This window comes from Carex rostrata, chromosome 34 (assembly GCF_964058835.1).
Source record: "Carex rostrata chromosome 34, lpCarRost1.2, whole genome shotgun sequence".
Taxonomy (NCBI): Eukaryota; Viridiplantae; Streptophyta; class Magnoliopsida; order Poales; family Cyperaceae; genus Carex; species Carex rostrata.
The window spans coordinates 4,016,402-4,040,878 of NC_135951.1; the positions used below are offsets into that span (position 1 = coordinate 4,016,402).

General features: G+C 34.0%; 1 protein-coding gene and 1 long non-coding RNA gene across 3 annotated transcripts in view; one reads left to right on the forward strand and one right to left on the reverse strand.

Moving 5' to 3' along the window:
• LOC144548987 (uncharacterized) overlaps nt 1-24,477 on the reverse strand; it is a 50,460-nt gene that overhangs the window by 18,101 nt on the left and 7,882 nt on the right. The gene's annotated exons all lie outside the window — the stretch shown is intronic.
• On the forward strand, nt 114-16,247 carry LOC144548963 (receptor kinase-like protein Xa21). The gene is made up of 2 exons (XM_078297701.1): nt 114-3,175; nt 15,854-16,247. Exons 1-2 carry the CDS (start codon nt 124-126, stop codon nt 16,210-16,212), a joined length of 3,411 nt encoding a protein of 1,136 aa, XP_078153827.1. The 5' UTR covers nt 114-123; the 3' UTR covers nt 16,213-16,247.

A 24,477-nucleotide genomic window follows, 5' to 3' on the forward strand; every position in this document is an offset into this window, starting at 1 on the left:
AAATAGCAGTTAGCAGTAGAACGACTCATGAGGGAATATCTTGTAGTCAACTTCTTTAATTTTTAACTATAAGAAGAGCAGCACTATGTGAGAGATAAACCCATTGCCTTCATTACACAAATCATGAAACGTTGTTATAGAGTGCTCACTATTCACCTTCTCTTAAGTCTCTTAACCTTATCCTCATTTTCTCTTGCTGCCATAGTAACCACTAGTAAAACTGATCTATCAGCACTTCTCTCCTTCAAGTCCCAAATACATGATGACCCATTTGGAGTCCTCTCCTCATGGAACGAGTCACTGCACCACTGTCAATGGCAAGGGATCTTGTGTGGCCGACACCATCCTGATAGAGTGACTGCTCTCGTTCTCGACTCCAAAAACTTGTCAGGTTATATATCTCCATCTCTAGCAAACCTCACGTTTCTCCAAAGGATGAGTCTCTCTGATAACCAGTTGGGAGGAAGCATCCCAGTAGAGATCGGATATTTGGGTAGGCTACGTTTTCTAAACTTGAGTGGGAATTTTCTCGATGGTAGCATTCCATCTACTCTAAGCAATTGTTCAAATCTAGAAGTTATTTATTTGAGAAATAATAATCTCCATGGAACCATCCCATCTAACTTAGCGCAATGCAAAGAACTGAAAAAAATCAATCTGGCGAATAACTTCCTCACAGGAGGCATACCGTCGGAATTCGGCCTCATCCCACAGCTCCAGTTATTAGGACTGTATGGAAATAATCTCACAGGATCAATTCCTTCCACCTTGGGCAACCTTAGTAACCTAATATATCTTTATCTTGAACAAAATGATTTTTATGGCGATATTCCAGATGATTTAGGCAAACTTACTAACCTATCACGTCTTTATCTTTACAATAATTACTTCACTGGTTCCATCCCAGCTACCTTAGGTAACCTTACCGAATTATCATTTCTCTATCTTCACCAAAATAGCATTAGTGGTCACATCCCGCTTGGCTTGGGGAACCTTACTAACTTACTGGAACTTCTTCTTAACAATAATAAATTATTTGGTTCCATCCCACATACCTTGGGTAATCTTCAAAGTTTAACATTTGGTATTGATCTTGCCGAAAATATGTTAAGTGGATTCATCCCTGATGAACTCGGGAAGCTTCAAAACCTCCAGTATTTTACCATTTATGATAACAACATTTCGGACAAAATACCACACTCCCTTTACAACCTATCAGCATTGTATTATTTGGAACTTGGTCTTAACCAGCTTGATGGAACTCTACCTTTTGATATGTGCAATTCTTTACCAAACTTGAAATATCTACTCCTCTATTACAATCAACTCAAAGGACAGATCCCACCATCCATCTCCAATTGTTCTGCTCTTATTGATTTAGATTTAGGTTCTAATTACTTCAGTGGCATGATACCATCTGGCTTTGGAGCCTTACAAAATCTTCAAAGAGTTTATTTTTATTCTAATCAACTGGAAGCCAGGAGACCACATGATTGGAGTTTCATGGATGCTTTGACTAATTGTACTTTGCTACAATGGTTACATCTTGAAAACAACCAACTACAAGGAGTATTACCTAGTTCTATAACAAATCTTTCTAATAGTCTTCTTAAACTCTCACTGTCTAGTAACCCAATTTCTGGAAGCATACCAGCAGAGCTCCGAAAACTCAATAACTTAAACTTCCTTAACCTAAGCAGAATGTTTCTCAGTGGAAGCATTCCATTAGAAATTGGTAATCTTTACAAATTGGGAATATTATATCTGGGTAATAACATGATTTCAGGTCAAATCCCAGCAACGTTTGCCAACCTCACCCAAATGACCGAGCTATATCTAGATAATAATGCAATAGAAGGGAAAATACCACCAGAGTTAAGTAGCATGAAATCATTAGAACTCCTGGATATTTCAAATAATAAGTTGGTAGGTGAAATTCCCAAAGAAATCATGGATCTTCCTTCTCTTTCCATCAGTTTGGACTTGTCACACAATTATCTAACTGGCATCTTGCCACCAAAAATTGGTAACTTGAAAAACCTGCAATCAATTCGTGTCTCGAATAACAAGTTGAGTGGAGAGATTCCTAGCACAATTGATGGATGTCAGGTACTTGAGGCCCTTTATCTTGATAGCAATCTATTAAGAGGAACAATTCCATCCAGCTTGAGCAAACTAACAGGGCTGCAAATCCTTGATGTCTCTAACAACTCATTCTCTGGTCGAGTCCCTGAATTCCTAGGTACAATGAACTTGCAATATTTGAATATTTCTTTCAATAATTTCGAGGGGGAATTACCAAAAGAAGGAATTTTCAAGAATGCCAGTGGTCTAGATGTAAGAGGAAATCCAAAGCTTTGTGGTGGAGTGTCTCAAATGCATTTGCCACACTGCATTTCACAACCTTCCACACAGAGAAATCACTTTCGAAGAAACATGGTGATCATAAGTTCTGTTGTTGGTTCTTTTATTTGCATAATTGCAATCATTTGCTTGTTAGTGATTTATTATACTAGAAACAACCCTCAAAACAAACCACAATCTGATAAAGCTTTGAAATATGGGTTAGAGCCTGTTTCATACAATGACCTTCTTAGAGCTACTGAAAATTTCTCCCCGAATAATCTAATTGGAAGAGGTTCATTTGGAGAAGTTTACAAAGCCGTTATGAGCTTCGAGAATGTGACAACCGTTGCGGTGAAGGTGTTAAACCTTGAGAAAAACAGTGCTTCTAGAAGTTTCTTATCTGAATGCGAGGCATTAAAAAATGTGAGACACCGGAACCTTATTAAAGTGTTGAGTTTGTGCTCTAGCATAGACCACCAAGGTAATGATTTCAAAGCTTTGGTTTTTGAGTTCATGCCAAATGGTAGCTTGGCCACATGGTTGCATCCAAATTCATGTACGGATCGGCCATTCAGAAGCCTCAATTTCATCCAGAGATTGAACATTGCATTTGATGTGGCAGCAGCGCTAGATTATCTCCATTACCATTTAACTGCACCAATCGTGCATTGTGATCTCAAACCTAGTAATGTACTTCTGGATGATGACATGACTGCACATGTGAGTGATTTTGGATTAGCAAGGTTTTTGGTTCGACCTGATACCATGCCTTCTCAATCAATGTCGAGCACCGGTGGAATTAAAGGTTCTATTGGCTACATTCCTCCAGGTATATATAGCAGAGCTTATTATTTGAGAAGATTTTTTTTTATGTTGCTGCTACAAAATTATTTATTGACTTTGTTAAGGTTCAAAGAAAAAAATTGGCCAAGGCTGTTCCACTGGCAAGGCCCAAGGGAAAAATATTTATTGCCTCATTTATAGTGACATGATTGAGACTGAATTTTATTATTTACCTATACTTTTTTTTTAATTTACTATCTTGGGCTATAAAATTTTATAAAATCATGTGACCCAAGTTTTTCAAACTAGGTGAATTAGACATATGTTAATAGGTAGAGTCACAGTTCACTGTGCTTCTGTAGTAAATTTAGGGATGTAACTATTAACTTTTTATTGTCTAGAGTATGGGATGGGTGGTCGGCCATCGGTAGAAGGAGATGTGTACAGCTACGGAGTTCTTCTGCTCGAGTTGTTCACTGGAGTAAGTCCAACTGACGAGAGAATCAGTGATGGTTTGAGCCTTCAGAAGCAAGTTGAGATGGTTTTTCCCGACCAAGTCATGGACATAGTCGACCTCAAATTATTCCCTGAAACTGATGGAGAACACAATTTGTATGCACCTGAAAATGTCTATAGTTGTTTGATTTCAGTGATTCAATGTGGGCTTCTGTGCTCCAAAGAGTCACCAAAAGAGCGTATTTCTATCAAAGATGTTATCAAGGAGTTGAACTCAGTACGAACAAAGGTGCTTAGGTCATAGAGACGGAGAAAAAAGGATTGAAAGAGAAGAGAAAGGGATCCACTAAATATGTATTATATGTAAAATTGGATAGCGGTTGTGGTAATTTATGGTGTTGTAGTATATATCTTGTAATAACGAATTGTTGAAAGCAACGACTAAAATTGATATAATTTTGAAAACAATTTTATGAATTTTAAAATTAATTGAATTGAATCAGATTCTAATTGGATGATCAGAATTCCAAACTAAAAAAATTATTCAAAAACCGTGGCGGATGTGTGTGGGGTTGCTCACTCATCAAAGTAATATAAAGTTCTTATAATTTTGACCTCTTAACTCTATACAAAATTTATTCAAATATTAAAAAAAAAATTATATGTAGACGCATCTATCGTAGGCAGATGAATTTCAACTTTTCGAAATTCATCGTTTAAAGCCAATCTAATAAATTTTAGAATTGAATTCACAAATAAACTTGATAAATTTAAAAACACCCTGGTTTTACTCAATTCACTATGCCAAAGCTTTAAGTGTGAACCAATTCCCTTCAATTGGCCCCACATAAACATGTCAATAATTGACTTGGCTCGACTTGGTCTGACAGAATAATGAGAAAAGTATGGGTCCTTGCTCGGGTCGAGTCGGGACCTGTCTAACCTGATTGGACTGGACTGAACTGGACCCCTTTTCTGTTTTTCTCTTTAAAGAAATAACAAAAAATATTTAAAAAATTAGAAAACATTGAAACAAATTAAATGGATTGGCCGATTCCACCAGGGAGGCATTAATGACAGTATTTGTAGATTCTATTATAAGATAATCATTTTTAAGGGAGATAATAAAATTTAATACATATAATAATCGACAAAAATATATTTTAGTGAAAAAATATAGGCTCAGTTTTTCTTTGTAAGTTCAAATCTTCTTCTTCAGCGCAGTTATAATAAAATATATAACGGGCCAAGCCCAAAACCACTTCCAGACCTTCAGTGCTGTTTAAGAAGAAAAATAACGGGCCGAAGATGGAATTCGCTGACTCTTAGCCCAAAACCAAATTGAGTCTTAGCGCAAAAACCAATTTGTTGCTCTCGCTTAGCCCATAACAAATGTGAACTTCGCTGGCCTCAATTCATCTCAAATTGTAATTGTAAGTGCCTACCAGATCTAGGTTTTTCCATCAATTGCACTATTTCTTATTATAGTTTACAATAATAGTTCATAATTATAGTCATTTTTTACAGTAACCATTAAAAATTTATTCATCGATATATATCCTTACAATTATTATTATTATTATTATTAGAAAAATTATCAATTATCAAATATTAAATAATTTTGATATTGATGTTTACTACTTTTATATAAAAACTGATGGCGCAATTAGATATTTTTAATGTATAGGATATTTAGCGAAGTAGAAATAATTGGTATTTTATATATTAAAGGCAAATTAATTAAGATGAAACTAGTTGATGAACTAAATTTAAATTTTCTTGTAATTAACTTAATTAAAATTCCAATACTTTCAATTACTATTTGATAAGACTTGTTAATTGCATTGTAATATGAGGAGGGTTCAAATGCCTCCATGTTTTTGTGCCTCCATCTCTCTCTATCATTTTCAAAGTTCAAACAGTCGATCTGAACCGCTCAACCTAACCTCCATACTAAAATATGTTTGGAGACGAAATTTTATATTTTTAGGAATTTTTTACTATTGTTTTAGATAGGTAAAAAAATACTGTTTTTAGATGGTTCAGATTTACTGATTTTGTACCTATCTAAAAAAATAGTAAAAAAATTCCTAAAAATATAAAATTTGGTCTCCAAACATATTTTAGTATGGAGGTTAGGTTGAGCGGTTCGGATCGACTGTTTGAACTTTGAAAATGATAGAGAGAGATGGAGGCACAAAAACATGGAGGCATTTGAACCCTCCTCTTGTAATATATGATAACAAATACAAGATTTCCGGTGATTAAATACAGTATAACTTATATATACATGTTGGTAATCTCATTATTTTGCACCAATTGAGGAAATTCCAACCATACATCCCTCTTATTTTCTCATTGTATGAATTCTATATTCTGTTGCCATGGGTTTAATTTTCTTTTATGCTTAATAGCGTTAGTTACGTTTGATAGTTAGTATTATATATGTTGTAATTAGTGAAGTGGTTAAGAGGATGTTAGAAATATTGTTAGAGTTGTTAAGAGGTTGTTAGTGGCAGAAATGTAATTAGACAAGACTCTATATATAGAGCATAGTTGTAATCAAAGAACAATCAAGGCAATACAATTCCATTTCATATGTCTCTCTTCTATTATCCTTTAATGCTACAGAAAAAAGTGACCGACCTTTTCTTTTATTATATTTTTTGGGTTTCCTTCCGTCCCTTTCCAGGTCGAAGTGGGATTTAACCAAATAAACCGAAATAAATTTCGATTAATTTTGTTTGGTTTGAAGTGAACTGATCGTTTGCATGACTTTTAAGAACTACTGTATATATGTTTGTGAAGGGTAATAATTAGGAGAATTGAGCAATACCTTTTAACTAGTAAAAAAATTTAATTATTAATTCTCAATTGAGGGATGGGCACGGGCTATTAACAACTGCTCTATTAAGAACACTATGTATTGGGTTAACGTTTGTGAGAAACAGACTTCCCACATAACAAATGTTTATATTAGAAAAAGGACGGATTGCAGAGTAGGATAAATAAAAGCATTTTATTCGATCTCTTTCACGATGGAATAAAGTGCTTCTCACATAACAAAAGTAATTGGAGCAATATCACAGAGTTTTATGATGGAATAAAGTGTTCCACTTTTGACTTCAAAAGACTTATGATTTTGAAGTCAAGCTACTCTGTTACTGCATTCAATCTCTATTTGTCTCCTCTTTTTTGCCGTAGGGTACGCGTTTGTATTTTCCAAATCATTATTTCTCATCTCTCTTGCTTATTAACATAACAGAGATTTCCGTGAAACACTTTTGCTTATTAACCATCCAATCTCTAATTCTTATCACTCCCAATGACTTACATTTTGCAGAGTTTCAAGCTATAGTTTTTCGACTTGAGGAAACTCTTTGGTTAAACGATCAGCTAATTTATTGAAAAATGTTCAGAACAAAATTTCGGAGTATTTGGAAATGAGTTAGGTGTAAGTGGTGGGTTTTTTTTTGTGTATAAAGGTTGGAGGTGCTACCTAATTATTTAATACTTTTGTTATTATAATAAAATATTTTTCCCATTCAGGTTTCGAACTCACGGCTTCTCACATAATGTTGGGAATCATAAAGGCCAAACAATTACCCCTTATCTAGAGATCAAACACTTATATCTCATCTAGGGGTCAAACACTTACACCCCGGGAAAGAAGAAACAATGACCATCTTAACCTAAGGACCGTCCTATGCCAAAGAGACTAAAAACATAATCTTTAGTGCGTAATATAATACTTAATTCCATGCCGTTTTCCATGGAATATAAAAGTCTATGGTGGAGCAACAACCGTCTTTGTGAGCACGAGAGAAGACTCTTGATGCCAAGATTTCCCTCTCGCCTTTTTGGTTGAATCATGGATTAAGTCTTTCAAAGCAACAAGATTCGCCCTTGAGAAATCATCTCCAAATTTCTAATGAATTTCTTCTCTCAATTCTTTGATGGTGGAAGAAAGGAGAAGACTATCAAAATTATGTATAAAAAATAACCACTTTCATAATTCTGAGTTGAGTTGGTTATCTTATGCCTTGGGGACCCATCCTTATATAGGTTTACACATCTGGTAGCACGAATGCGTCTGCACTGGGACTGAGTGCGTCCGCACTGGGTTGAGACGTATCCAAATGACTGCTTTTCTTTCAGCCCCGAATTTTACCTAAGTCCTGAGTTCGTCCTCACTGGGCTTAAGGGACTTTTTTCTGTGCTCTACGCTGAACTTCAGAAAATTTGTCTAAGTACTGAGTGCGTCTGCACTGGGGTCCAATGCGTCCGCATTAGACTCGGACTTTTTCTTGTGTTGTCCTGAAGTTCCCAAAAAATGACTAAGTACTGAGTGCGTCCGCACTGGGGCTTAGTGCATCTACACTCAGGGTTCTGAAAGTAGTTTTTTTGTATTTGCAAATTTCAGAATCAGTCCATCAATGATTTGGTCTTTGCCTAAATTGTTTCAACACATTTATGGAACACATCCTATTGAATACATAGATTGTCTAATATTTTAATTCCATATTAGATCACTTGAATTGTAACAACCATACATGACAGTAAACAATTCATAATTATATTACATATATGCTCAATGTTGGATTAAGATCCAACAATAAAGACCATGTACCTTAGGTGTAAGTGGTTTTCAGTTTTACTCTGCTGAAATAGTAAGGAAGAGAAGAAAAAAAAAATGTTTATTAAACTATCTGTGAAAATAAATTGATCCTTGATTATTTGTATAAGTTTCTAAACAGTCTAGATGGACGGTTGAGAAATTAATTTGCACAGTTGACGAAGTATAATCTAGAGAAAGAAAGTGATCGAGATTACCTGATTTGAGAGATAAGGGGTTAGGTGGAGAGAAGACTGGTTGGACATTAATTTGTGGAGTTTAAGGTGTGGATCTGAGATAGATAGGCTTATTTTTGAATTAGGTTGCATTGGGTCTTTTTATACATCAAAGACATGTACAGCATATATATGAGGTTTACCTGTTGAAAGGGATAATAGGGTTGGGTTTGGGCCTAATATAATAGGTTGATGTTTTATCGATTTGAAAATTTGAAAATAGTATTGTCAAAATGTTTAAAACTACGATATATCAGTTTTTTTTTTTTTTTTTTAAATACAGAGTAGGCAATAAACTACTCTTCTTTTATTTTTGGTTAAAATTAACAATTCTGAGACTACTGGATGTCTATATATGTGTGTTAATCATATTCAATTATTGCTTGCCAGTGCATAATTGTGTATGTGACGAAGTTGAAATAAGCTAATTCATCAATAGAAATAATGAAAGACAAATTGAAATAAGCTAATTGTTTAAGTCTCTAGGCTCACACAAATAATGAAAGACAAAACAAGGCTAGCTTGATCTAAAATTCCCTAATATTGCATTTGGAAGTCTCCAGTCTCACACAAATGATGGAAGCAATAAAACAAGGCTTTTGATCTACACTTTCCTAATTTTGGATTTCGCGGTACGTATTTTAGTACTGACGGAAGGAAAATAAGATCCTTATTTTCATAATAAAGTTCCATTTATATATATATCGGTACCGAAGGCAAATAAGATCCTTATTTTCATAATAAAGTTTCATTTAACATCTCTTCTCTCTCTCAGTTCTATCTTCTCGAGTGGAGAGAAGAATGAGGTAGGGGGGAGGAACCGGAGCCGAACAGAGTCAAACAGAGCTGGAGTGCAGTATCATCGGAGTTTGGAGAGTAAAGTTTCACTCTCGATTAGAGCGCGATGGTGAGTAGATCCAACTATCGTCGAAGTGCGGTGGCGGTTGAAGAAGAAGATCTGATCGTAGAGCGAGATGGCGATTAATTATGGTGATCAACATCTCGATTAGAGCGTGACGGTAAGTATCCGGTTGCCGTCGGAGCGCGGCGGTAGTCGAAGATGCGAATCTAGTCGTGAAGTGTGATGGTGGTAGAATACTAGATTAGTTTAAAATATTTTATAAGAATAAAAGAGTAGATTTATAATTTATGGTTATTTGAACCATTGTAAATATTTTTTTTATTTTAATGAAATTGTTAGTTGGCACTTAAAGCCACTAACCTTCAAAAAAATATATATCGGTAAGCTAAATGAAATTTCAGAACAAAAAAGCAAAATATATAGAGTGAGCTGCAAAATGGATGCCACTAACAATTTGGAGGAGACTATATTTGTTTTCAATTTTCGAAAACAAAAATGATTAAATTTTCCATTTTTTTCGCTGTATAGATATGATGAGGTTCTTTCCACGGAATCCAGGATGGTTCCGTTGGACATCATATCAAATTAGATCCGATGACCAATCAAAGATATCCGATCCACATCAAGAATCACATACACAACTTTAATTTGTGTTGATCAAGTGTGCATAAATTTTGACGCTAATCAAAAGAATTTGACCGAATATCCGACTGAATTTGATCCGATGCCAATTAGACCACCCTCCACTTCCTTTCAACAGCTCCCCATCCCCCACCCCAGGTTAGAGATGAGGATCTGAAGTTGACTCCGAGATTTGTAGTTCTTAATTTATCAGACTACCATCAAAAGTTATATCTTATTAAAGTAAGATAAAGCTAAATCTCATTAAAGTGAGATAAAGTTCATTAGTTTGTAGTATTGATATTGGTTTTTGTCGTTGGTTCTACGAATTTTCTTAGTGCGTTCAAAAGCCTCCAATAGCGCGTTCTTAGTGCAAAATGATACACAATTCGGGTCCCATGTCCCAACTTTCAGAGTTAGTCATCTCTAGCCTAGTGTTCACGGGTACAATATAAAATATTTTGCTGCTACAAGATGACAAATTGGCAATCCTTTTTTTTTTGGTGTAATAAGAGAGAAAGGGGTCAGGCTTCTAATACTATATTTTATTGATAAATTAGACATAGAAAACAATCAAAAGATCCAAAAAAGCATGAATTTTTCATTGAATTTGGAGCATAAAAAATGGAATAAAAGTTGCATCTATCATATAGTAGTTCACCAAGCAACTCAAAAATAGAATAAAAAATGTCTTTAAAATTCTATTACATCTCTCTTCAGAATATGAAAATTAGATGAAACTGTTGTCTTAAAATTGCAGCTCCATTTCATAACAATTTACAGAATTTAGAAATCTTGAATCGGATTAAAAACATAAGAGACACGGTCTCATTTTAAGTATTCGTCGTTGCGATCTAGACTGGAATTATTATTGTGGACAATGCTATCCTCATGTCATTTGCAGGTCATGCTATATTCTTTTAAGAATTTTTAAAGTTAGTTGGCAAGGTGCCACTAACAATATTGGTATTAATAAAAGAAAAGTGTTTTCGGAGCACTCAATGTATGTAATTAAGGCAATGTACTTAATTAAATGTAATCATTGCAGCCACAACCATACGAATATTAACATTCTTGCTTTTTAAAGTAATCAAGAGCGAATAATTTAACATTCATTTGTAATTGGCTAATTTGAAAAATGATTTTGATTAAAAAAGTTTGTTGGCTTATCACTTAATGGTGTGTGTGTGAGAGCTAATTCACTACCCAATAAATTTAGATGTTTAAAGATGATTGTGTGCTGATGGCAAGAAATAAGCAATAATTTTTTGTTGGCCAAATATGCATTAGGTTTTGTCAGTCCAAGTGCCAGCACCATGCACATTATAGAAGGTTAGAGCATAGGATCATCTCACTACAAAAAAAAAAACACATTTACTATCGCCCCTTTATCATCGGATGTCATTCGGCATAGATGGTGGATGTAACTAGAGGCAGCGTTGTAACTATTTTGAACTTTGTACCGATTGTTCGGTCGAACCAACCGATGTTGTTGATAGCCCCCCTCCTTTGCCATTGGTTCATTTTGTCCAATAGTTGATAAAGACAAACTACACCATCGACTGAGAGAAACCAACTGATGGAGTTATGAGTGTGTGTGAATGAATGTTGCTTCTTTGTTTTAAAATGACTATTAAATGGAGTCGTCCATTAATTATCAAGACAACACATCACCAATCAGATGATTCAAATTACATATGTACAAATAATATGAAAAAAATATTTATTAAAATATTTTGATTTTTTTTATATATTCTATGACAAAATCATACTTATAATTGTCAATTTTATATAATTTCAGCATTATTTGCCCTGTCAGTGTGTGCTAATATTTATGGATCGTTCATTTTCACATGAGCGGTGGATGATCAATTTGAAATTAAATGATTCCGAATTGGTTTTGAAATTATTAAGGAAAAACATTGAACATAACCAACAAAAAAGTTATGTAGTTCGATCCAACGTGAAGTGTTTATAGCCCTTTGATGTTTCAATTTTCCGTCAACTTGAAGGATAGATAAATGAAAATAAAATTTGATCAAACTTTGGTACAATACAATAAATCTGATGCTCTTTAATTTGAACGGTTCGATCAGATCGACCAACGGACGACATATTTATGTGTCTTCATTAACTCACACAACTAGAGTTCGTGTTGCATGTTCATGCATGTAGGATACAAGTCATAAACTCTTAGATTTATGTGAGTTAATGAAGACACACATAAATACATTACTAAAATCAAGAAAATAAAGTAAAATAACTCAATACTGGCAATCTAATTTTTGTTAAAATAAGAACGGATCAAGCTCGTAATCTTGTATTTTATTGATAAATTAGAATAAATATTACATTTCTGATAATATTTGACTGACGAACTCAAAAATAAAACAAAAGTTATGTCTAAATATTCGATTTTATCTCTTTGCATAATATGAAAATTAGAGCTCCATTTCATAGCAAATTACAGAAATTAGAAAGCTGGGATTGGAATAAAAACATAAGAGATGCGGTCTACTCAAGTCTTCGTCCAACAGGAAAAGAAGAGCATGTCCTGGAAATTTGCAAGTCATTTCTTGCTTTTAATATTAATCAAGAATCTCAATAAAACCCGTCTACGTGATTATCAGAATTGTACATTATGGATAAGTCGGATATGAATAATTTTTTTTCATTCATTTATTAGCTTATTAAAAAAGGACACGGATTTAGAAAAATAGCTTATTGGTAATTATGCAAATGAATTAAAAATAGCAAGCCTTGTCACATAATAGTGTTTGTGCACGCGCATATATGCACACTAGCACCATTTATTCTTGATTTTACATAGGTGAAAAAATGACTCTTGTTACCAATTGCTTTTAAAGTTAGCAATTAAATTAAACAAAGCCCAGATGGATCATTATTGTGGTAGGTACAGCACTACAACAACAACTTCCGTGCTATATATATTTCATGCAACGACTCAAGAAGAAACATTTTGAGGTCAACTTCTTTCAAACCATACATCTCCCTTTCATTATAAGAAGAGCACTCTGTGAGAAAGTAAGTACCCATGACACTCATAACATAAATCATGGAAAGTGTGCTCACTATTCACCTCCTCTTAAATCTCTTAACCTTTTCTCTCGCTGCCAAAGTAACCACTAGTAAAACTGATCTATCAGCACTTCTCTCCTTCAAGTCCCAAATACATGATGACCCATTTCGAGTCCTGTCCTCATGGAACGAGTCACTGCACCACTGTCAATGGCAAGGGATCTTGTGTGGCCGGCACCATCCTGATAGAGTGACTGCTCTCGTTCTCGACTACAAACAATTGTCAGGTTATATATGTCCATCTCTAGCAAACCTCACGTTCCTCCAAAGGATGAGTCTCTCTGATAACCAATTGTTATTCACCTCCTCTGGAGAAACGTGAGGTTTGCAGTCATGGAAAGTGACTGCTCTCGTGCTCACTATTCACCTAAACCCTAAACCCTTAAAATATGTTAAGTGGATTCATCCCTGATGAACTCGGGAAACTTCAAAACCTCCAGTTTTTTAGAATTTATCATAACAACATTTCAGGCAAAATACCACACTCCCTTTACAACCTATCAGCACTGTCTACTATGCAACTTGGTAATAACCAACTTGATGGAACTCTCCCTTTTGATATGTGCAATTCTTTACCAAACTTACAATATTTACACCTCTATCACAATCAACTCCAAGGACAGATCCCACAATCCATATCCAATTGTTCTTCTCTTATTTTTCTTGAATTAGATAATAATCACTTGAGTGGTGTGATACCATCTAGCTTGGGAGCCTTACAAAATCTTCAAACAATTGTTTTTGGTTCTAATGAACTAGAAGCGCAGAGACCACTTGACTGGAGTTTCATGGATGCTTTGACCAATTGTACTTTGTTACAATGGTTATATCTTGACAACAACCAACTACAAGGAGTTTTACCTAGTTCTATAACAAACCTTTCTACTAGTCTTCTTCAACTCTCACTGTTTGGTAACCCAATTTCAGGAAGCATACCAGCGGAGCTCCAAAAACTCAATAACTTAAACAAGCTTGACCTAGGCGAAATGTTTTTGAGTGGCAACATTCCGATAGAAATTGGTAATCTTTTCAAATTGGGAGCATTAGATCTCAGTAATAACATGATTTCAGGCCAAATCCCGTCAACATTTTCTAACCTCACCCAAATGACCCAGCTATATCTAGAAAATAATATATTAGAAGGGGGTATACCACCAGAATTAAGTAGCATGAAATTCTTAGAACTCTTGCATATTTCAAATAATAAGTTGGTAGGTGAAATTCCCAATGAAATCATGGGTCTTTCTTCTCTTTCCATTAGTTTGGACTTGTCACACAATTATCTAACTGGCATATTGTCACCAGAAATTGGTAACTTGAAAAACCTACAATCAATTTGTCTCTCGAATAACAAGTTGAGTGGAGAGTTTCCTATACCAATTGATGGATGCCAGGAACTTGAAGCCCTTTATCTTGATCGCAATTTGTTTAGAGGGACAATTCCATCCAGCTTAAGCAAACTAAGAGGGTTACAAAACCTTGATGTCTCTAACAACTCGCTCTCTGGTGAAGTCCCTGAATTTCTGGGTACAATGAACTTGCAATATTTTAATATTTCTTTCAATAATTTTGAGGGGGAATTACCAAAAGAAGGCATTTTCAAGAATGCCAGTGGTTTAGATGTAAGAGGAAATCCAAAGCTCTGTGGTGGAGTACCTCAAATGCATTTGTCACACTGCATTTCACAGCCTTCCACACATAAACATCACATTCAAAGAAACATGGTGCCCATAAGTTCTGTTGTTGCTTCTTTTATTTGCATAATTGCAATCATTTGCTTGTTAGTGATTTATTATACTAGAAACAACCCTCGAAACAAACCACAGCATGATAAAGCTTTGAAATATGGGTTAGAGCCTGTTTCATACAATGACCTTCTTAGAGCTACTGAAAATTTCTCCCCGAACAATCTAATTGGAAGTGGTTCATTTGGAGAAGTTTACAAAGCCGTTATGAGCTTCGAGAATGAGACAACCGTTGCGGTGAAGGTGTTAAACCTTGAGAAACACAGTGCTTCTAGAAGTTTCTTATCTGAATGCGAGGCATTAAAAAATGTGAGACACCGGAACCTTATTAAATTATTGAGTTTGTGCTCTAGCATAGACCATCAAGGTAATGATTTCAAGGCTTTGGTTTTTGAGTTCATGCCAAATGGTAGCTTGGAATCATGGTTGCATCCAAATGCATGTACGGATCAGCCATTCAGAAGCCTCAGCTTCATCGAGAGATTGAACATTGCATTTGATGTGGCGGCAGCACTAGATTATCTCCATTACTATTTAACTGCTCCAATCGTACATTGTGATGTCAAACCTAGTAATGTACTTCTGCATGATGACATGACTGCACATGTGAGTGATTTTGGATTAGCAAGGTTTTTGGTTCGACCTGATACCATGCCTTTTCAATCAATGTCGAGCACCGATGGAATTAAAGGTTCTATTGGCTACATTCCTCCAGGTATATATAGCAGAGCTTATTATTTGAGATTTTTTTTTTATGTTCCTGTTACAAAATTATTTATAGACTTTGTTAAGGTTCGTATAAAAAAATTAGCCAAGGCTGTTCCATTGGCGAGGCCCAAGGGAAAAATATTTATTGCCTGGGAAAGATATTTATTGCCTCATTTATACTTACATGATTGAGGCTTAATTTTATTATCTATCTATACTTTTTTAATTTACTGTTTTGGGTTATAAAATTTTAAAAAATCATGTGAGCCCAAGTTTTTCAAATTAACTAGGTGAATTATACAGACGTTAATAGGTAGAGTCACAGCTCACTATGCTTATGTACTAAATTTACGGTTGTAACTATTAACTTTTTATTGTCTAGAGTATGGGATGGGTGGTCGGCCATCAATAGAAGGAGATGTCTATAGCTACGGCGTTCTTCTGCTTGAGTTGTTCACTGGAGTAAGTCCAACCGACGGGAGAATCATTGATGGTTCTAGCCTTCAGAAGCAAGTTGAGATGGCTTTTTCCGACCAAGTCCTGGATATAGTGGACCCCAAATTATTCTCTGAAACTAATGGAGAACACAATCTTTACGTTCCTGAAAATATCTATAGTTGTTTGGTTTCAATGATTCAATGTGGGCTTCTGTGCTCCAAAGAGTCGGCGAAAGAGCGCATTTCTATCAAAGATGTTACCAAGGAGTTGAACTCAGCACGAACAATGCTGCTTAGACCATAGAGACAAAGAAAAATGGGATCAAAAGAGAAAAGGAAGGGATCCACTAAATATGTATTATATGTAAAATTGGACAGTGGTTGTGGTAATTTATGGCATTGTAGTATATATATTTTGTAATAACAAATTGTTGAAAGTAACGGCTAAAATTGATATGATTTTCAAAACAATTTTATGAATTTTCCAATTCATTCAATTAAATCTGATTCTAATTGGATGATTATTCAAATTCCAAACTCAAAAATTATTCAAAAACCATGGCTGATGCACCTGTTCTCTTCGAGTCTGGATCCTCTGCATTACCTCACCATTTGAGTTTTAATCCAGACCATCTAATCATAATCCGGATCAATCCCGTCAAACTTTTAATGCACATGGATTCTTTAAGATTCGTGCTAATATGTAATGAACGAATCATATTTAAACCCAAAAAAAAATGTATCTTAGATAATATGAATTCCGTTCTCTTCTCTGACAGTGGGACATGGCCTGACTGAGAATCAAGGCTCAATAAAGATTCTCAAATCTTAAAACACAACACTAATTGATGAAACTTAAAAACTAAAATGCAAGGGGGATGCTGTCATGTGATTGTCACGTGGCTATTGTAATAACAATCAAAATGATGTCTTATTGTAGTCAAAGAAAAGCACCACGTGTAGAGGTGCAAACTAAAGAAAGGTAGATTTTCAACCGATGTTGGAGGCGGTACAGCGAAGAATTGAAGGATGGACCTCAAAATTCTTATCTTATGGAGGTAGAATCACTTTAGTAAAGGCAGTTCTGTCAGCAATGCCGCTACATTATATGCAGGCCTTTAAAATACCGGTGGGGGTAATGAAGCACATCGACAGAATGAGAAGAAGCTTTCTCTGGAAGGGCACGGAGACCTGCAAGGGTATTAATTGCTTGGTTAATTGGGACAGGGTTTGTGCCCTAAAAGAAAATGGAGGACTGGGCATAATTAACCTGGCATGTCAGAATGAGGCCTTATTAGCAAAATGGATATGGCAACTCGAAGGAGGACAGCAGGGACTGTGGACCAATACAATGCGATCACTGCATGGCATAACAACAGCGGCACATCTAAGACAAAGAAGCGCCGAAGGATCATTTCTGCTCAAAGATCTAATACCAATTTTACCTTTCTGTTCAGTATCGACTGAGACGACAGGGGAAGCGGGAGGAGATAAGACCTGGAAATGGACGACATCAGGTTCCTTCTCATGTGCATCGGCATACCATATGATGCACAACTCTGGTATAATCTCACCGATATACAGGAGACTGTGGATAATTAAGGTACCGATGAAAGTGAGAATTTTTATATGGCTAATATTGGATAACAAGATATTAACACAACAGGTTCTAACAGCAAGGGGATGCGCGGTACAGAGGGGCTGTCATTTGTGCTCAGAAGATACGAGGGAGACAAGGAACCATATCATGTGGGGATGCACGTATGCAACCAGATTCTGGGTAGGCATGCAGGCACAACAGAATATACAACCAGCAGGGGCCTCTAATACCCTAGAACTATGGATAAAAACAGGACTGTCAATGACACGCACGCAGAGAGGTAGGTGGGACGTAATATGGGCGTCAGGGGCATGGGCACTTTGGAGAGAGCGGAATCGAAGATGCTTCTCTAACAAAGAAAAGACGGTGGGTCATCTCATCAATGACACATCACTAGAGATAGACAAGTGGTTAGGCAATAGCTAGCGATATCAAAGAGGAGTTAGGAATTAGGAATGGCATAGAGTTACTTCATTAGATGTGAATAGTGTGGGAGAACTCTTCGCCACAAGAACGATCTTTGTAATTATTTTTTCTTATTCAATATATTTGTTGTCGGCTTTGCCGTCAACCATCAAAAAAAAAAAGAGGTGTAAACTAAAGTGTTTTCTTATATATCAATGTAAAAACACTTTATTTATTCCAACACTTGATTTAGGTGTGCAAAAATAAAAAAATTGGAGAAAGGAACTTTATTTTATTTTATTTACAAAATATGTTAAAGCTTCTTTTTAATTATCAAAGTAAGATGATTTACACTTTTTAGCAATTTGAGATGCAAAAATTAGATAAAATAGATTCAACAGCAAATGATCAAGCAGAAAAGAAAATTTCAAATTCCAACAGAAAATAAGAAATTTCCTTGTGAGCTACTTTATTTGATGAACTGGAGTACATTTTGGCTGATTTCATTTGAGCGGTATAACAACACTATTTGGGTTTTATTTCTACTGATTTTAGCAGCACAACCTCACAATTAAGGAATCAATTGGGTAATAAGCTAATTGGGAGATAAGTAGTATCCCAATTACAAAAGTAATTTCAAACTACTGATAAACCATTATGTAAAAGTTAACACTAACATACTTCTGATATTTTAATTTTATTATTATTTAATTACGAATAGTTAAAAATCAGATGCAAGGATATTACAAACCCAGCACAAATCTGAGTAAATATCTTAACAGAGCAGTTATTGCTTCCTGCAGCGCCCGAAGCATAAGCAATGTTGTTTTGATTCTACAGCCAGTGCAATATACAAAGTCAAAACTGCAATGTTATAAAGCGCAAATTGATACAACTTTTAAATAACACTATGCAATTTGTTAAATCATCTCCAAAACAAGAATATATTTCATCAAATTCCATCTAAACTACAACCTAGTCCATTAGATCTATCAAGAAAAAAAAAACACAAAAATTGAAGAAGCCACTGATTGCCCCCACATATCCAGTTCAAAACAAAGATTATTTGATAGGAGTTGACCGATGCGAAAATGCTACCTGTTCTTTATCCTGCAAACAATTGAAAGTGCATAAAATTCACACAAAATTTGAATTAGCTCAAGTGTCATAGCCCATAAATATAATTTAAATTATAAACAAATTAATAAAAAAATTATGCAAAAACCTGAGGCATCTCCTTTCCTTGGTTAGACTGCTGGTTGTTTGCAAATTGGCTATGGTACTATGCATAGCGCACATTGGTCTGTACTATGGATCAATATCTTAGTTTTCAAAATCCAAACAGGCGATTTGAACTGTTCAAAATGATCACCATATGAAAATGTATATAAAGACTAAATTTTAAAAAAACTCTACCCAATTTTGCACGCTTCTTAGTTTGCCATTAATAATTTAATTTTTTACACATATTTTTTTTCCCAACATATTTCTTTATTTCATATTTTTTTTCTGAATTTTTACATTATTTTATATATATTTTTTAACTTACTAACTTAAGTTATTAAAAAAATAGTTCAAAGTCATGACTAGCTAGCTAGTGACGTACAGCGCCGACGTAGTTCAATTTCCTTCCCCTTTCTTTGAGAAAGTTTTCACCTACTACATAATTTCATTAAATCAGACAAAAAAGAGTTTACATGAATAGAGGAATAAAAATTCAAGGAAAGAAAGAAAGAAAAAGGAAGAAGTACAGATACATTTTAACTTAACAGAACCAGATAACATTTTAACAATAAAACCCTAATTGTCAAAGAAAAAAAGTATACATTATGTTAAAAAAATTACCAAAAACAATATAAACGACAACTGATGAAATGTGACTCAGTATGCGCACGTGACATGATATGAATTTTTAGGCAATAGATGATAAAATTTGAATTTTGAAAGTTTGAGAAGCATATGATAACGAAAATAATTTCCGAATATAATCCTGGACTAATAGCCCCAAATCCCAAAATAAATACCTAAAATTGACAATATAGTATCTTAGAGTAAAAGATTATATCATCTCTAAATAAACAAATATGTAGAATGTAAAGTTAAAATATATACAGTTTTCCACAATCCAGTTTAAATTGTTGTTATCTTTAATTTAAATTTCAATTATCTATAATTTTTTTTTATTTATAGTTATGGTCTACGATTAATTAATTAATGATATTTAAAAGTATGAGTTATCACAAATTGTCTAAAATTTGCAGTTATATTGATATATGTAGAAGTATTTTAGCTCACTTAAATTGTGATGAGTGCAGATGCAGTAGCTAGACCAAATATAAAAGTATAGTTCATGACAACAAAATAATTCTACCAGTGTAAACAACAAAGTTATCAAAACAATTTATTGTCACAGTATATTATTTTAGTGATAATAAATTGATTTTTTTTACATTATTATGTAGTAAAATAGTGACAATCACAATAGTTCATCATTATAAGAAATATATTTGTGAAAATATTGTGTTATTCTCAAATAGGTCGTCACCAAAATGTTAGATAATTGTAGTGATCACTAGTGAATTAGATAGATTTTGACTCACTTCTATCAGAAAAGTGAATTAGATTTAGTATATATGTTGTAATAATGTATATTATTTCTTTCTATTAACAAATTCTGGGGGAAGAGGGGGAGGGGGTCTAAGCATTTCAACTGAAAGACCTTTTGTATGCCCTCAATTAAACAAGAATATTGCAATGAGTGAATTGGATCAATGCTGCATATTTATATATTGAACTATTCTCTTTTTCTTCAGAAGGAACACCTGAAAATACCAATATATATATATATATATATATATATATATTAATGATCTCATCAGTGTTTCTGTGCATCTCTCCATTATCTTCACCTCCGAGCTGTGTACCTAGTGTCTCAAATCACTTAGATCCATATTTAGTGAAGTCACTAGTTGCTGTATTTCTGAGGGACATATATGATATTTTGAGGCTATTATAAAGGGAACTTGTGGATTAGTCTTACTTTTCTTCCAAAATAATATATTCAATTTCTTTTTTCTTTTCTAACTCTTTTTTTTTCTTTTCTTGATAGGCTTCAATTACAGTTACAGGGGACAATTAAAGTAAAAGGGTTAAAGGGTGGTAAAACCACTAAGATCGAGGATCCAGATCCTCAAAATCCTATTGAGGGAATCGAAGAGAGATGTTTTTCGCTTTTAACCGTCAAATATTTTGAAAATTGTATGATAACTTAATTTAAATATGGTTTAAACATTAAAACGCAGCTGGTTAGCTGGTTTAAACATTAAAGTTACAGATGGAAGCATGGCACAAAGATTTTGTCTGTGTTGAAAATGCACAGGTTAATAAATATAATTTGTTTATATTGAATCAAGAAAATATAATTTATATTCATCTTTGAGTGAGGCTAGGGTACTATGCATAGTACACATTGGTCCGTACTATGGATCAATATCTTTGTTTTCGAGGTCCAAACAATTGATATGAACCGTTCAACGTGATCTCCATATCAAAATGAACTTACAGACTAAATTTTACACTTTTTAGAATTTTTTTACTATTTGTTTAGATAGATAGAATATCACTACTTTTGAATGGTTCAAAATCTTTAGATCAAGTGTTTTCCTACCTATCTAAAAAATATAAAATTTGATCGTCCAATATATTTTCATATGAAAATTATGTTAAGGCGTTAAGCAGTTCGGATGAACTGTTTATTCTTGAAAATTGGAAATATTGATCGATAATACGGACCAATATGTGCTATGCATAGTACCATAGCCTCACTCTTCATCTTTTATCTATTTTCTTCGCATTACACCAAGAATGAGACACTTTTCGCGAGGATAAAAAAATGACTTTTTGCGACGGACTACTCTTATTGTTCAGCTTTTTCTTTTTGTGACAGTACTTTTTGCGACAGACGACCGTCATAAATGCGTTTTTTCCCTCGCAAAAAGTGTCTACTTTGTTGTAGTGTTTAATTGGTGATTTGCATATTTATTTGTATGATTTATTGTAGATCGCAGATGTACTAGTCGCGCCTGAACGGTCTTGGATAGCTAAGAAAACAATTGCATTTAATTAGCTAAAACTGCTTCCCTAATTGAGTCTTTTGTGCTTCATTTGAGAGAGAAATAACTGGGATAAAAATATAGTTCGTCGATCCCAGATGAGGTGAACACGTGGAGCATATTTTTTCTTGAATATATCATGTGAAATTTCATGACATGTATTTGTTTTGTTTGTCACTTTAATCAGTGTTTTAAAATGTGATTTTGTTCATGCATGCATAAGATCATTACATATTGCATATACGGTATGCGGATGCATATGCGGATTTTAAAATAAAAATTCACGTATATATATATAGTTGCGAAGTAAAATGCGTTTCTACTTCATGCCGTATTTTTATTTTGAATATCCAAACGACCGATCCGAACCGTTAGATGTTTAATCCATATTGAAATGTGCTTGGAGACCAAATTTTACATTTTTTAGAATTTTTTACTATTTATTAAGCATTTTTTAATTTATTGTTTTGCTGTGAACAGTAAAAACAGTAAAATTTTCTGGACCATCAGATCAGCGACTTTCAAAATTACTTAAGAGGTCCATAATCTATTGTGAAAGATATATGAAATATATTGTAGTATTGATTTTGTTGGAGAAGAAGAGATAAGCAACAGACGTAGAGTAACTGTAATTGGAAAGAAAATATATGAATTTCAACTGCCAGTTTTAATAATTTTGAAATACTTAAATAAATAAATAAATAAAATAATCTTCAACTAACAACACCTTATATAGCACATGCATGCTACACTATCTCATATATTAGGTTTTACAACACTCCAAGGCAGCCATTCCATTTTTTGAGTAACCGGGCCGTAGATTTGGTGAACAAAAATTGCCCCTAGGCCAAGCCCAAGCCAAAGCCCAAGCCCATCTAAATCAATTAAAAAAACCATACATCTATGTAAGGGCCACTTCAAAAGACCTTGGTTGGACTTCTCATCTGATATAAAAGAGATTGCTGTGATGCTGTCACTTAAAAGATGTCTTTAGAATCAAAGATAAGGCAGAGATTTTTTGAGAGCCTCATAGACTCATAGTCAATTCCACGCTCAAGTCAACACCCAATTGTACCCCACGAAATTATCCTTCCAAGTCCTTGCATGTTTTGATAACGGGTTGGGCATGTCCTAGGGTTCGGATCTAATAATCAGTCTCCGGTAACTCTCATGACTTATTGTTATGGTCAGTGTCAGACCACTTATACTACCAAAAAATGATTGTTGGAATGCATTGTATTGACTGAGCACTAATGTAGTGGATGGATCACTAATGTAATGGGTGAACATTGAGTTTGACCCACTTTAACAACTCGTTGCCAACCCCAGTAAATAACATGGAAAATATATTAATTAAACATAGTACCAATACCAAGAAAAACAAATAAAATAACAGGATAATAAGATGATGACAACTTGAGAATCCTTATTTAAAAAAAAAAAATAAGATAGGATAAACTTCTAATCTTACATTTTATTGATAAATTAAAAATATAACACCATCAAAAGAACAAAAAAAAACATGAAATTGAACGAGTATATATGGAGCACCAAAAATTGGAATAAAAGCATGGTTTATGATCAAACTCGAAATTGGAAAGATGTATCTGCTGGAATTGGAAATTCATATTTTTTTTTAGGCAGAAACTTGTTTTGTAGCAAAAAAAAAATATAAGAAAATAGTAAAAAAATATATGTTAAAACAAAATATTACAATCAACTAATTCATTAATTATATAATATAATACAAGTATTACAAATAGAAAACACTTTTTTTATAGATCAACTAAACTACAGCAACGCACTACTATACTAGCTAGTCACATGCATTATTTATAAATAAACTAAACAATTCACATACAGTCAAATATGTTGTCTCCAGCTATATGCAAGTTTGCTATGTCTCACTTTCCAGCTGTATGCAACTCTCCTTCGCAGAATTTTGGTCAAATCAAGTAAAATGCTTGCTTCATCCTTGTCTTGTTTTTCATTATTGATTTCACTGCTAATATACTGAAGCAAGTTTGGTTTCCATCTGTTAAAATTGTAACCTGTAAGAACAAGCTAACTAGAAGAGCAAAATTACATTAGCAACATAAATTTAGTGCAGGATTATTTTAATTTTGATATTAATTAGGAGTCTCAATACAATTCGTTTACGTGATCATTATCAGACTTGTATCCGATGAATAAAGCCAATATGAATATTATTGTTTTCCTTAATTTATTTTCTTATTAGAAAAGTACAAAAATTAAAATTAAAAATTAGCTTAATGGTAATAAGCATATGGATTAGAAAATTATCTTAACTTGTCACTTAATTAATGGTGTGTGCGCATGTGTGCACGTCTGTTTATGATGCAATTTCGCATTCATTTTTGTTCAAAACCCTATAAATTTATTCAGGTGGCAGCACCATGGATAACATTAAAAGATTAATTAGAGCATAGGA